The sequence below is a fragment of the Aspergillus pseudonomiae genome (genome assembly GCF_009193645.1).
Source record: "Aspergillus pseudonomiae strain CBS 119388 unplaced genomic scaffold BDV37scaffold_47, whole genome shotgun sequence".
Taxonomy (NCBI): Eukaryota; Fungi; Ascomycota; class Eurotiomycetes; order Eurotiales; family Aspergillaceae; genus Aspergillus; species Aspergillus pseudonomiae.
This window is the reverse complement of record NW_022476039.1, coordinates 196,180-209,510: the sequence shown is the minus strand read 5'-3', so window position 1 is coordinate 209,510 and position 13,331 is coordinate 196,180. Positions and strand designations below refer to the sequence as shown.

The window sequence follows — 13,331 nt, the reverse complement described above, 5'->3', positions numbered from 1 at the left end:
GACATGTGTTTAAGTCAAAGTACTCCTGGGATAAAAAGAAAAAGGAAGAAGAAAAAAGTGCTACGCTTTAAGATAGTCTGATTAGTCGATTGTCATAATTATCTACATCGGAATCATATCATGTCTTCATGTAGACCCAGTGTCTTAGGGCTAGCCGGGAACGTTCGGAAGAGATCCGCTTCGTCCCAGCGGAAGAACTCCGTTTCTATTTTCACGACTTCGAAGCCTCGATCCTTTTTCTTTCAACTCCCTCCCGATCATTGGCTGGAGTCCGTTGCACAATTACCCTCTATCAATGAATTTCAGTTTGTTATGCTGATTAAAGTATACTCACTACTATACATATCCTAATACCCTCGCTGCCATGGACTCGCCGAGGAGGAATCGGAACCGCGCCGCCTGCCGCCGCTGCCAACGACGGAAGATCCGCGTACGTTTCTGCTCTATAACTTGTTAGCTTCTGCAGCTGACGCTAGCTTATACAGTGCGATGGGCAGACTCCTCGCTGTGGGTCATGCCAGAAGGCTAAAACTCCTTGTATCAATGATGGCAAGCAACTTGTTCAGCGCTCGTTAGTGTTTAGCCTTCCCCGAGATAACTAGAAACTCTAATCTTGGAAAGGTATATCGCGAGCATGGAGAAACGAATACAATGGCTGGAATCACTAGTAAAAGAAAATTGTCCAAACGCAGACTTGGATGAACAGTCCAGAGACAACCTTGTCCAGGAGGAAGAGCCAGTCCTGATCGAGGACCACGAGGAAACGTCTATCCTTAGCCCTCAGAGAGAGCTTGCCCCAAGCGAGGAGCAGGGCTCGGGGCAGAGCAGACAGCAATATCAAAGTGGACCACCTCATCCATTGCGCTCTCTTTCTCGGATGGAGTCTCGACAAGCCCATGAGATAGGACTTGTCTCGCTCTCACCCGGAGGCGAACCCCGCTATATTGGGCCTTCAAGCGGATATTTCTTTGCAAACCTCGTATTCTCTAGTGCCGGTCGGCATCAGAAGCGACGTAACGCTGCCAATGATTCCATAGGTTTATTATCAGGAGAGTCGACCGCTCTCGCGGCAGAGATTCTTCATACACCCGCTTCTTTGCCCCCGCGACGGGAAACTGCTGTCGAATTATCAGCTAAATACTTTGAAAGCATTCACATCATGTATCCATTTTTGCATCAGCCGTCGCACATGAGCTATATAGATCAAATGTACTCGTCAGAAGAGGTCAGCCCAGTAGTGGCCTTTCAGGTGTACATGGTTATGGCTATTGCTGCCACTGATCTCTCACGGAGGTCAAAAGTTCGTCTGCCTGCTGAAGGATATTATGCGACAGCAATGCAGCATTTTAGTAATATGTCTCCTGATGGAACCTTGGGCGGATTGCAGTCATTGCTATTGCTTATGGTGTATGGGTTCCACAACCCATCTTGCGGAATCAATATATGGAACCTGAATTACCAGTGCCTGGCTTCTCTTATCGATCTAGGGTTACAGCGGGACATACGAAACACACCATCTCTGAAAATCTCTTTATTGGAGCAGGAAATGAGAACTCGGGTTTTCTGGGTGGTGTATACGTTTGACCGGACGATAGGGACCATGATGGGGCGACCGGTGGGTATCCGGGATGAAGCGTGCGATCTGCGTGTGAGTACTTCGCTTATACTTAGACTACTTTTGCGTATGGGACTAACGGTTCCAGCTTCCTATGGACATCTCGGACCTTGAGCTGATGGGGCCTGATGCCCAAGAAAGATCCCCTGAACAGCCACCTTCTCATATATCCTTTGGCATACACTTATTCAAAGCCGCCAGACTAAACTCGGAAATCAAGTATGTCATGCATAGTATATCACGAGAGCCACCAGCGTACGCCTACCCACCCATTCGAGATATATTCGTTTGGCAAAGGGAGATGTTAGAGCGACTGCAAGCCTGGAAGGCCGAGACACCACATACTGATAATACCAACAACATGAACGTCAAGATCTGTGAAATCAAATACCATGAGATGATGATACTAGTCTTGCGCCCCAGTCCTGCCATTCCAGATCCATCCGAAGATTCTTCCATCTTATGTTTTAGACACGCGATGGAGCTCTTGGAAAGCTTCCGGGAGCTGTATAAGCATGACTCCCTGCAGTACAGCCGGCTGGTTGTTCATTCAATTTTTCTGGGGACACTTGTGGTGCTTCACAGCATTTGGAAGTTGCCGGATATTTCTACAAACATACGAATAGATGAGCTCTCAAAAAATATAACCACCGCCCTCAATATTCTGAGCAGTATCGGCGAATATTGGCTTGAAGCCCAGAGAGCTAGGGACTGCATTGATGACATCTCAGGTGTGACTATGAGGCGACTTTTGAAAAGTCGAGGTTCAGCGGAGTCAGCGGCTACTCCTCGGCTTCGTTCAAGAGTACGAGCTATGAATCATATGCAACAAAGTTCTAATGTCTCTTCCCAGTTGCCTTTGGGACAAGACACAACAAACCAGCAACAGGAGCTCATAGACTTGGATACAAACCCAACCGGCTTTGGTGATTTCAACGTAGGGTTTCCAGAAGCTACACTTGATCAATCGGACTCATTACAACTGTTTGGAGACCCCGCATTCGAGGAGTCTTTTGGATTGACTGGTGTACCAGATTTTGATGGCCTCATGTGGGAACTTTTCAACCTTTCGTGAATCGCTCGAGACCCGATGTGTGTATATATTGGTACGGCATACTTAGAAACATCTTCTTTGGCCTCTTTCGGCGAGCTAGCCGAAGATATGTTAGGCACCTACCTCGATTCGCAGATTACTGTCACTACACTCAAAGGCATCCCCAAAATATCCTTGGATGTTATGCTTATACGATTGCGCCCTCTAACACATCAGACAGCTTGAACATAAAGGATACTGAAGTTTCTCGACAAATTTCACCTTTTTAGTAAGCCTCTTTTACCCATGAAAGCGCATTATGAGTAACCAAACCAGGAACTTAACGCTTGCCGATGCCGGATTCGTCTTCCAATTTGACTGCAAGGGTTTCTATCTCATTCTCAGCTGTTTCTGGGTCCACATTTCCTTGAACAACGGCGTTTTCAAAATCAAAGACCTTGGCACCGTGCTCTGTTATCAAGAAGTTGTATTTATTGAGGTCCCCATGAACGATTCCATATGCATGCAAGAGACGTACAGTTTCCGTGTAATCTCTGAGATTCTGAACACCTGGGGGTTTCCCTGTAATTGACTCTATCAAGAAGCCAACTACGCGAAACTTTGTTTCCTCGTAGACAAAGCCAATAAATTTCGGTGCATGTGGGAAGCCAGACAATGTCAGATTAGAATATACTGCAACTTCCTGCTGCAAGGCCGGAATCTCATGTTTAAATCGTGCAACCTTTAGTATGCGCGACTCCCTACCATGCTTAACACACGAGATACGGTCGCTGATCCGAGAAACTGTTGTCAAGTCTAGAAGATCGACAAAGATAGCGTCCGGGATATCAATCTGTCTGAGATCTAGTCCGTGGGGCGGAGACTTGTTTGGACTGCTCTCAACACCCTGGGAACTTCTTCGAACAGTAAGCGTATTCCATTCCTCCTCCCACCTCAGTATTTTTCGCAGCTTCGAAAGGACCCGGTAGCTATCTGTCCTGTAATCAGGTGGGAGGATATCTCTATCAAGGATGGAAACATAATACGATCCGTGAATTCCTTCTTATACGATACAGAAAGTCATCTTCTTCAAGATCTAGCGACAGTATTTCCTCCTAAACTTCTTAGTAAAAGCCCAGTTAAAAAGCACGTAGATTCTCGGTTTGTCTCACATTATCGGGTACTGCTGTGGCTGACTGGCCAGGCGGGTTCGACATTTCGAGCCGGAAGGCAGGCCATAAAGATGACGATGTCAGGAGCATCAATCTTGGGCTTGAGTCTAGTTAATGGATAACTGGACCGCTTATTAAGTATGGCTGTTTGAGCTAACTAACGCAGGCCCAATTGCACAAGAACAAACTCAGTTATGTTTGTACATCATGATATAATGGGCGTGGGTATGTATACATGGGGGTCGGAGATTGCGACTCTATCTATGAATGATCTAGAAGCCGGGGACCTCTGTTTCCCACATTCTGGTTAAGAGGATGCACGGTTGTATGGATTAATTACACAGTGATGTAATGGCATATCTGTGGCCATCTTTCTATTTCTTCTACTCTACTCTAATTGTGTTGTTTCTTCGCTACTAGTTAGGGGCTTCCCAGCATATGAGCAAGTTCTCTGTACATATATACTCTACTTCTCTAAAGTGAAATATTGACTAACACTGATCCGATGATCTTAAAACATAAATATACTTGTACCCATACAATTCACGGTATAAGCATACTAGCTGGGTCCTCAAGATACTTCTTGACCAGCGTCAAGAACGTTACTGCTTCACGGCCGTCGACTAGCCGATGATCATAAGTCAACGCAGTATACATCATCTGGTAGAGTCAGAATAACCCAATCTTACGCAGAGCAGAGAGCAAGGACTTACCGGACGAATCTCTATTCGTTCATCAATAGCTACAGGTCTCTGCTGAATTCCGTAGATACCAAGCACAGCCGTCTGCGGGATATTGATAATGGGTGTGCCAAACAACGAACCCCAGATTCCGCTATTGCTGATCGTAAAGGTCCCACCAATCAGATCATCCATGGTCAATCTGCCATGGCGAGCCTTAAGAATCGTGGATGTCAGCGAATATGTTCTGATTGTAGACAAGTGCTAGTAGCAACTCTGAGCGATTCACCTTTTTACCCAGCTCCGCGATACCCTGTTCGATTTCCACGATGCTCCGGCTTTCCATGTTACGTAGCACTGGTGTTACCAAGCCTCTGGGCGTCGCAACGGCAACGCTAAGGTCGATGTAGTCGCGGAAGACAATCGTGTCGTCATTCTCAATGGACGCATTGATAGCCGGAATCTCCCGAAGAGCCAGCGCGGAGGCCCGCGCCACAGGGCCCATGAAACCCAGCTTGACACCGTGTTTCTGAAGCACGGCCTCCTTATTCTGCGAGCGGAACTCTATAACCTTGCTCATGTCGACTTCGTTGAACGTCGTCAGGAACGCAGTTGTGTTCTGCGATTCTTTCAGACGCTCTGCCGTGCGCAGGCGCATACGACACATTTTGACCTGGTGGTTCGATAATCAGCTATCTGGTGGATGCATAGAATGGATGAGTGAGCTAACTTTCGTCTCTGAACGACTCCCTTGGAAGGCTGATACCGGACCTTGGCTGTGTGGTACGGGCAGTGGAGTGGCTATTGGGGTAGGAGTGGGTGTAGAGGTCGTTTCTTTCATTGGCTCTTGGGAGGGTCTTGTTTCCCTAGTAGGTGTTTGTTGTTTTTGAGTGGCTTCCTGAGGAGGTTCAGAAGTTCGTTCCGCTTGCGATTGTGGTGGTGATTGTGAGGTTGTATCGCTTTTTTCGAGGCTAATCTCAATAACAGCTTGTCCCACCGTGACGATGTCGCCCTCGCTGACAAGTAACTTTGTGATTGTTCCGCTATGTGTAGCATTTAAGGCGACATCTATCTTGTCAGTTTCGATTGAGGCGATTTCTTCGTCTTGTTCAACGTAGTCGCCGACTTGTCTGTTGAAGGTCGACAGGACACCCTCGGAGATGGATTCGGCCATGGAGGGGACGCAGATGATCTTAGTTTCGGCCGTATAAAGGGCGGATGCGCTGAACTGGCGTAGACATGAATATTGCCAATTCTTTTTATGACCGAATATAATTGGCCTGACAGTTGATGGATGCGTGCATCGTCTTGATACTATGTTGGATGCGCGTAAAGCTGATGAAGTTCGAAGCGCGCGAGGGTAACAACCCCGGAGATGATGCGTTGCACGACTTGACATGATTGATCTGGGGTATCTTGGATACTGGATAAACAATCATAGATCAAAAAAATAAAGATAAACCAAGAGAATCGGCTTAACTTCAGGACCCCGGATCTCCACATCGGCAAAGCAGCATTGCACCGATATCTCAGAAATTCGACATCACTTTGAAATATGCACACTAATTAGTGATAGGAACATCACTCTAAGTAGCTTTAGAGTGTGAAAAACTATTCCCATCATTTTCTCTCGTTAGAAAGCTGCATCTTTATGCCAAACGAGAGTAACATTGTATCAGGACTTATGTGATGGTCTCAAGTCGCGATACAAGGCCAGTATGCAGTCAGTCTCAGCTTTTTATAACCAGAATTATCATTTCATTTCATTATTTTGATATATGTTCGGCTTATTGCTATGCCATCCATAATATGTGCCTCTTGGGGTAAGATATAACTGGGGTATGCGTGAATCCTGGATGATAATCTGCATTGTGAAGAGGAAATCGGCTGTAAGTCGGTCAAGAATGCTAGGGGTGTCATCTTTAAGAGGACTGCGATAGATATAACATGGTAATGCAAGAATCGAGTGCACTTTAACAACAATTTTGTTGTTGAAGTGAGAATGTATATAGTTTAAAGTGGATAATTTTATGACGTTGACGCTAATCACGGGGACTCCACCAATCACGGTAAATGGACCTCGGCTCAGGGAGGTGAGAATCTCCCCGCAACAAGTCCTTTGATTTCAGTCACCATTCATTTTGCGATATGATCTTTCATCGCAGTCGCTAATCTACTATCACCACTTTCTCCTCCTCTACCTCCTTACCTCCTTGTGACATCAACAGTGTGGTTTCGCCCTGGACCATTCCCAGAACCATGCTGCATTTTCGCACGGAGGGCTATAACGGCTGTGCGGTTAAGTACTCCCCGTTCTTCGATAACCGGCTGGCCGTCGCCGCGTCGGCCAACTTTGGACTCGTGGGAAATGGACGGATGTACATTTTGGAGTTAACTCCAAACGGAATTGTACCCGTGAAATGGTACAGGTTTCCATTGAAGATGACCAAGTCAATTCATTCTAACCAGACGATGCCAGGTTTACCACCCAAGACTCGCTCTACGACCTTGCATGGTCTGAGATTCACGAAAACCAAGTTCTTACAGCCTCCGGGGACGGTAGTATTAAGTTGTTCGATTGCAACCTGAGCGACTTCCCTGTCCAGAATTGGAAGGAACATAACCGCGAGGTCTTCAGTGTGCACTGGAATCTCGTCGCGAAAGACCGTTTCTGCTCCAGTAGCTGGGATGGTACTGTGCGCGTCTGGACCCCCGATCGTCCGCATTCTCTCGTCACTCTTCCTACACACAGCTGCACTTACTCCGCATCCTTCTCGCCACATTCTCCCGACATCCTTTCCTGTGTTACGTCCGACTCTTACGTCCGTCTGTTTGACCTTCGAACTCCGGCTTCCGCCTCCAACCACCTCACTCTCCAGATCCCCATCCATGCGGCCCCAGTATCTCCGATTCCTGGTAAACCGGGTGTTCCACCGGCCGCCTGTCCTCCTTCCGAAGCTCTGACACATGACTGGAATAAATATCGACCTTCTATCCTGGCCACCGCGGGCGTGGATCGGACGATTCGCACTTTCGACATTCGTGCCCCGCAGCAGGGCCCACAAACCGTGATGGTCGGACACGACTACGCCATCCGCAAGGTCTCCTGGTCGCCACACTTATCTAATGTTCTCCTTAGTGGAAGCTACGACATGACCTGTCGTGCATGGAACGACCAATCCCCCCCTGGAGTCGTTGGGGATGTCGACTCGATGCGGGCGGGTCCTAGTCCAACGATGGGAGTGGAGATGGGTCGAATGGCGCGTCATACAGAGTTCGTAACAGGAGTCGACTGGTGTATGTTTGGAAGTGAGGGATGGTGTGCCAGTGTGGGATGGGACGAAAGTCTGTATGTGTGGGATGTCCGGGCAGTCATGGGATAGACGCCCATCTGATTTTGGATGACCCGTCTTGGTTTATTTCTTCCTTCTGTATTGGATATTAGATTGCATGATACCATTTCCTGGCAGCGATTGATTGGCCTGTCGGATATTGAATACTTTATGACTACGATTCTGGTTATTAAGTACTGTTGTCACTTGGGGTATAGAATATGCTTTTGTTTTTTTTTTTCGTTAGACAAATCTATACTATCCGACATCAATCATCACTATAAGTATACGAATCACCTTCCACGGTGACGCAGTTTAGACATGGCATTCTCCCACTTAAGTCCACCGCCGTGAACTCACCATGAAATCAAGAAGCCAAAGCCGGGTATATCAAGACAACAGGACCCATCTCAAACGTCCTGTGCGAACTAGAGCGCCCAGAGGAGCACCCCCTCCTTAAACGATCATGCCAAACCCCAATTGAAACGAAATAAGAAACGAAAGCGGCCTTATCTCGTCAATCTGGCCTCTGTCTTCTTCCTCTCCGCATCGCGAACAGCGGCAATCTCATCCTTCGATGCATCAAATGCGACATGTGCCTGGTTGAAAGGATTCTCCTCACTCTTGTCGAATTCCTTCTTAATGAGGTCCATACGCTGCTGCCTCCGCAGACCAGGATTCTCCTGCTCCACCTCGGGCATCCTGCGCGCCTCGTACGCCGCATAAGCAGCCTTGTACCGTCTCTCCGGATGGCGATCGATCTTCCCTGCATCCTTGCCCGTCAATGACAGGGCGTCCAACGCGTTATCGATACCCGAGGCATTGAGAGCCGTTCCCTTACGAGACGCAGGCTGGTCGTCAAGCTGGGAAAGATCCAATCCGCGGGACTTCTTGACCGGTTGGTTCGATTTGCCCTTAGGCTTCGAGGGCTGGGAGGCTTCTTCGGCGGCGAGTAGAGCATCGCGTTCGGCCTTCTTACGGGCTGCGTCTGCTTTCTTGGCTTCCTCGGCTTCTCTGGATTTGGGAATTTGATTAGCATACTAATTGCACAAACGAAGAAATCATACCCCACATTGGAAGTCTTCCCTCCTTCCTGCTTAAATAAAAGACAGAGAAAAAGGTCAGCACTCACTTCTTAGCATTACCCTTAGCACCCTTCGCCCACTGCTTATCCTCCTCAGCTGCACGCTTCTGATCCTCAACCGCCTTCTTAGCGGCAGCCGCTTCCGCTTTCTATTTCAAATCCATACGCATCAGCAATACAATCCATATATATCTTGTTGGTCGCGTGCCATACAACCATGTGGCGGGGGCGGGGCAAAGACAAAAGCAAGCTCAGATTTATCAGATCCGAACATATTATCAGATCGGGATAGGGAAGGGGGGCCTTTCACGTACGCGGGCGTTTCCGGCTGCCTTCTTGGAGTTCTCGACGCCCTTCTTGGGACCCATTTTGAAATGTCTTCTCTCCCGGTTTCCTTTGCTATTGGGGGTTTGTTGAGCGAGGTATGAAGAAGTGTTTGGTTGGGTTTCTTGGAGGGGTGTGTCAGAGCTAAGACCGATTGGGAATGGGGTGGAGCCTGACTAAACATTTCACTTATGTAACTTTATGCAGGTTCACATGATTGACGTAGCCCTCCGTCTTTTCTTGATGTATAGATCTGCGAACTATCATGTTCGAAAAATTATAGGTGGTTTCGGTTGTTAGCTTGTATGTAGTATTGTTGTGGCCTGGGTGTTCGTGGATATTCTATCAAGCATCATAAATGCTATCATCGGCGTCGCCACTACTCAGAATCTGATAGGGCTAGCTAGCACTAAACGGCCCAACTGTGATCATCCATCCGCCAGCAACTTGAAGGGATCAGATCAGTTGATCGTAAGGGACGTCTCACATCAACATGACTTCACACCAAATGAATCAATAAGATGCGGAGTACAACTTGAACCTGCAAACAATCGCGGAAACCCACTTGGCATTGGAGACCAATAGAGAGGGGTTCCATGAGACTCGTCCCAAGAAAGTGGACGCGCTCTCACTCACGCCTTTCGAATTGGATGCCTGGGGATAGGATATGGTTGACCTCAGGTGAAGGTTGATGTAGCTGGCTTTATTCCATGCAGCCAGTGTTGCTATCTCTGACGTTCAGACACAAATTAACAATTCTTCTCTTGTATCATGGATCAAAAAGCTATTGCCATCCAACGAAGGTATTCAATACCGAAGACAAATGGCTAATGTTGGGATGTGATACAATACTCGAATATTGTATGGCTGTTATGTAACTTAGGTCTTACGTTGTAGCATGAAAGAATTATTTTACAGTCCTCATCCATCCCGTAAAGTACACTAGTATATATCTACATGGAACATCATTCATTTAGGTACTTATAGCTGGCAGCTCATACCCTTCCGGCACACGAGGCCAAGTATCAACGCCGTCCATGATGGCCAAGGCCATACCGCCACTCAAATGTGGTTGTATGTGGCAATGCAGCAGAAAAGGACCCGGATTGGCCACATGATATCGGATCGCAAGCCACGATGGGCCTGCGTTGGCAGGTGGGCTGAAAAACGTATCTCTGATCTGTGGGTTGCGGAGATTAAAGCTTTCAGGAATGTCTTTCACAGCCTCGGCAACTGAGCGATGGCGGAAAGCACCGAATCCTGATCCAATCACGAAGTATTTATTCGAATGCTTGTGGATTGGATGAGGAGGCTGGCCGCCAGTTGTCACATTGACGATGAGATCCACCCAAGTGTTGTTCAAGGTGGTGATGGTGTACTTTGTGGGGATGGAGCTGCGGTTAAAAAGCAAAGGGGTCGCTTCTTCATTTGATTGTGGGTAACTATGATTGCCCAATGTCCAGATGTACGAGTCACCGATATGATCGACATTTAATATGTATGTCCGGTCCACATGCAAAGAAGGGAGTTCTACCGGGAAGGGGACGACCCTCGTCTCATCCAAGAACACCGTCTCTGCGGTGGCATTGGTGCCGATTTCAGTAATCCATGGCTGAGATACCTTCTTCTGGTTGGAAGTAGAAGCTCCATATCTCATGATGCCTGTGCCATTTATGATCTGGTTTGCTCCAGTGTTGGCAGAGCGAACTGTATACTCACCGGCAGGTTGGTCTAATTTAACCAGGACAGAATACCTGCTCCCGATAGGAATAGTAATCGCGTCGGCTCGGATAGGCTCGATGTAACGCCCATCGATCGCATAGACATACAAAGGATGTTGGTCAATAGAGAATGCTAGCTCTAGACTGCCAGCTATATTTATTAAATCCCAACTTCTGTACTGCAAAGCTGATTCTACCTCGAATATTTCAGCCGGGCCTTGGCTGGGTATACATCCGCGAAGGAAACCCTGTGGTGTTAGGTTGATCTTCTGAAGGTCTCCAAGAGGCAAACACCTGGGGTAGGTTAGTATATATTTGAATATTCTAGAAAGTGAATGAAAGCAGATTGATGATGTGGCTTACCCCATATCAGTAAGCGAATTATTCCTCAGCGCCCCCCTCTGAGCAGGTGTGGTGAGTGCGTCGATGCGGTCTTGAGGCAGACACAGTACAGACCCTTTACCATTGATCAAAACCGCATTGGCACAGAAGTTCTCAATCCCAGAGGCTACTTGGGCCTGCCAGATCTCTTCAGATGTTAAGTGACGCCAATCGGAGAGGATGATAGGCTTAGTCTCAATTTCCGCCCTACCAATAGCCTGTAGCTCTTCTGCGTCTTCAGTGATCAAATGAAATGGTTTTTCCACTGATTCATCTGGCTGAATGTAGATGGCCCCATATAGTCCATCCTCTATTTGGCCTCGGGTATGGGCATGATATATGTATGTTCCGTAATGCGTTGCTGTCCATGTATAGAGGAATTGATCGCCGGGGGCTATCGGTCTTTGTGATAGTCCTGGTACACCATCGGACCACGGCGTACCTCGTTGCTCAATACCTGATCCCAGAAGTTAGACCAGAGTTTTTCGGCGGGTACAAGAGGATGTTACCATGGAAATGAACGGTCGTCCCGAAAGGCATTGAGTTGTGAACCAGAAACTCAACTTTGTCACCCTGTTTTAATCGTAAAGTCGGACTGGGAAATTGTCCGTTGCTGAGAATCATTTTTCGCATAGCCCCAGCCACTTCGTGATTTTCCCATGTGAGGTTGAGTTCGAATTGAACGACCTTACAAGACACCCATTGAACAAGGCATAATAAAGCCAACAGGCCCAGCCGGCTATGAAAATGAGCCATGGCGGAATCGTACTATAACTGTTAAGGCAGCATAGGTCTAACTAAAAGAGATAAGTACAAAGGCTGTTTCAGTGCGTAGAAAGGATTGCAGAGCCCACAACTGGCCTTTAGAGCACTTTCTGTCTCTTCTGTTCTCCATGATTTCTTAAATGTATCCAACGGAGTCCCGAGCGTTGAAAGAAGCAAAGGTCAACGAAGAGCCGTGGCAACGGGGGCTGAAAATGCAAGGGATAATTGATGATAGCGGTAGGAACATGTCTACCGGTGAGTTCGAAACAGGACTGGCACCCTGGAGTATAGAGCGGACAGACGAGTAGTCATATACATCCAGAGTTTATGTGGTAATGGCCAATATTAACCATATCTGGTGTAATCCCGCCAAGGTTTGTTTGCTCTAATTAGTAAAGCAAATAAGAAGGATGCAGGGCACTCCACGGCCTGGCCAGAGGGAGGCAGTGAATTGCATGAAGAGACAAATATAGAACACAAACTTAATCGACGATGTATCAATGCTGAAGCGGTGAAGGGGGCAAAGTGAGCTATCCCAAATCGATTTCAATACCGAAAGGCAGCCGCAGGAAAAGGTTGCGTCGGTGAAAATGTCCGCAGAAATCTGGCAGGCGGATGCAACGCACTTGGCAGTTTTGGGTAAGTTTGGGTTGATCTATCCAGCACCTATTATTCACTTTGGGGAACCCTGAAGCACGAGAAGCGTTGATTATAGAGTCAATAGATAATTGAGTAAAACACTTCCGAAACCAGGGAAGTCAATGTTCATAAATTCAATAGATCGTAGGGCGCCTTGCAATTAATTGACTCCACAGGCATCCGAAAGGAGAATCATCAAGAAAAGGGAGTCCAAAACAAACAAAGAAAAAAAAAAAAAAAAAAAAAAAGAAGAAGCAAAAATATAAAAAATAATACAAAACAAGTTCATTAGAAAAAACAAACAAACACCAATCCATGCTCTTAATAGGTAAAAATGTTATATCCTGCGCTGAAATAGGGTCATTTCACTGGGCCAAAAACATCAATAGAATAGAAAGCAGAACGTTAGAGATTGCAATCAATCATATCATATCGGTCGTCAATCAGAAATTCAAAACGTGCAAATCATATTACCAAAATAGCCGAGGATTCTTCACCACCGTTCTTGAGGACTTCTGCCATAGGGTCCGTTTTGTCGGTCAATTCAGTATGATCTGTCTCTGCCTCAAATAGGACTGGGTGAAC

General features: G+C 47.1%; 6 protein-coding genes across 6 annotated transcripts; 2 read left to right on the top strand and 4 right to left on the bottom strand.

Moving 5' to 3' along the window:
- Nucleotides 1-364: 364 nt before the first annotated feature.
- On the top strand, nucleotides 365-2,690 carry BDV37DRAFT_284430 (transcription factor domain-containing protein; the record flags this gene model as incomplete). Its single annotated transcript, XM_032087492.1, has 4 exons — nucleotides 365-430; nucleotides 486-571; nucleotides 622-1,648; nucleotides 1,704-2,690. 4 exons carry the CDS (start codon nucleotides 365-367, stop codon nucleotides 2,688-2,690), a joined length of 2,166 nt encoding a protein of 721 aa, XP_031940107.1.
- Nucleotides 2,441-3,865, bottom strand: BDV37DRAFT_295050 (uncharacterized protein; the record flags this gene model as incomplete). The annotated part of the gene is made up of 3 exons (XM_032089772.1): nucleotides 2,441-3,641; nucleotides 3,688-3,763; nucleotides 3,821-3,865. The coding sequence occupies 3 exons, from the start codon at nucleotides 3,863-3,865 to the stop codon at nucleotides 2,989-2,991; spliced, it is 774 nt and encodes a 257-aa protein (XP_031940106.1). The 3' UTR covers nucleotides 2,441-2,988.
- Nucleotides 3,866-4,363: 498 nt separating this feature from the next.
- On the bottom strand, nucleotides 4,364-5,899 carry BDV37DRAFT_272641 (uncharacterized protein; the record flags this gene model as incomplete). Its single annotated transcript, XM_032084909.1, has 4 exons — nucleotides 4,364-4,480; nucleotides 4,534-4,716; nucleotides 4,790-5,173; nucleotides 5,288-5,899. 4 exons carry the CDS (start codon nucleotides 5,897-5,899, stop codon nucleotides 4,364-4,366), a joined length of 1,296 nt encoding a protein of 431 aa, XP_031940105.1.
- Nucleotides 5,900-6,647: 748 nt separating this feature from the next.
- pex7 (putative peroxisome biosynthesis protein (Peroxine-7)) lies at nucleotides 6,648-8,050 on the top strand. The gene is made up of 2 exons (XM_032082373.1): nucleotides 6,648-6,923; nucleotides 6,980-8,050. The coding sequence occupies exons 1-2, from the start codon at nucleotides 6,760-6,762 to the stop codon at nucleotides 7,881-7,883; spliced, it is 1,068 nt and encodes a 355-aa protein (XP_031940104.1). The 5' UTR covers nucleotides 6,648-6,759; the 3' UTR covers nucleotides 7,884-8,050.
- BDV37DRAFT_252048 (DUF1014 domain protein) lies at nucleotides 8,038-9,305 on the bottom strand. The gene is made up of 3 exons (XM_032082372.1): nucleotides 9,231-9,305; nucleotides 8,965-9,065; nucleotides 8,038-8,846 (listed from the first exon to the last, which is right to left on the bottom strand). The coding sequence occupies exons 1-3, from the start codon at nucleotides 9,282-9,284 to the stop codon at nucleotides 8,342-8,344; spliced, it is 660 nt and encodes a 219-aa protein (XP_031940103.1). The 5' UTR covers nucleotides 9,285-9,305; the 3' UTR covers nucleotides 8,038-8,341.
- A 908-nt stretch (nucleotides 9,306-10,213) lies between these two features.
- Nucleotides 10,214-12,260, bottom strand: BDV37DRAFT_295045 (multicopper oxidase; the record flags this gene model as incomplete). Its single annotated transcript, XM_032089771.1, has 3 exons — nucleotides 11,852-12,260; nucleotides 11,325-11,799; nucleotides 10,214-11,255 (listed from the first exon to the last, which is right to left on the bottom strand). Exons 1-3 carry the CDS (start codon nucleotides 12,096-12,098, stop codon nucleotides 10,214-10,216), a joined length of 1,764 nt encoding a protein of 587 aa, XP_031940102.1. The 5' UTR covers nucleotides 12,099-12,260.
- Between the last annotated feature and the right edge of the window lie 1,071 nt (nucleotides 12,261-13,331).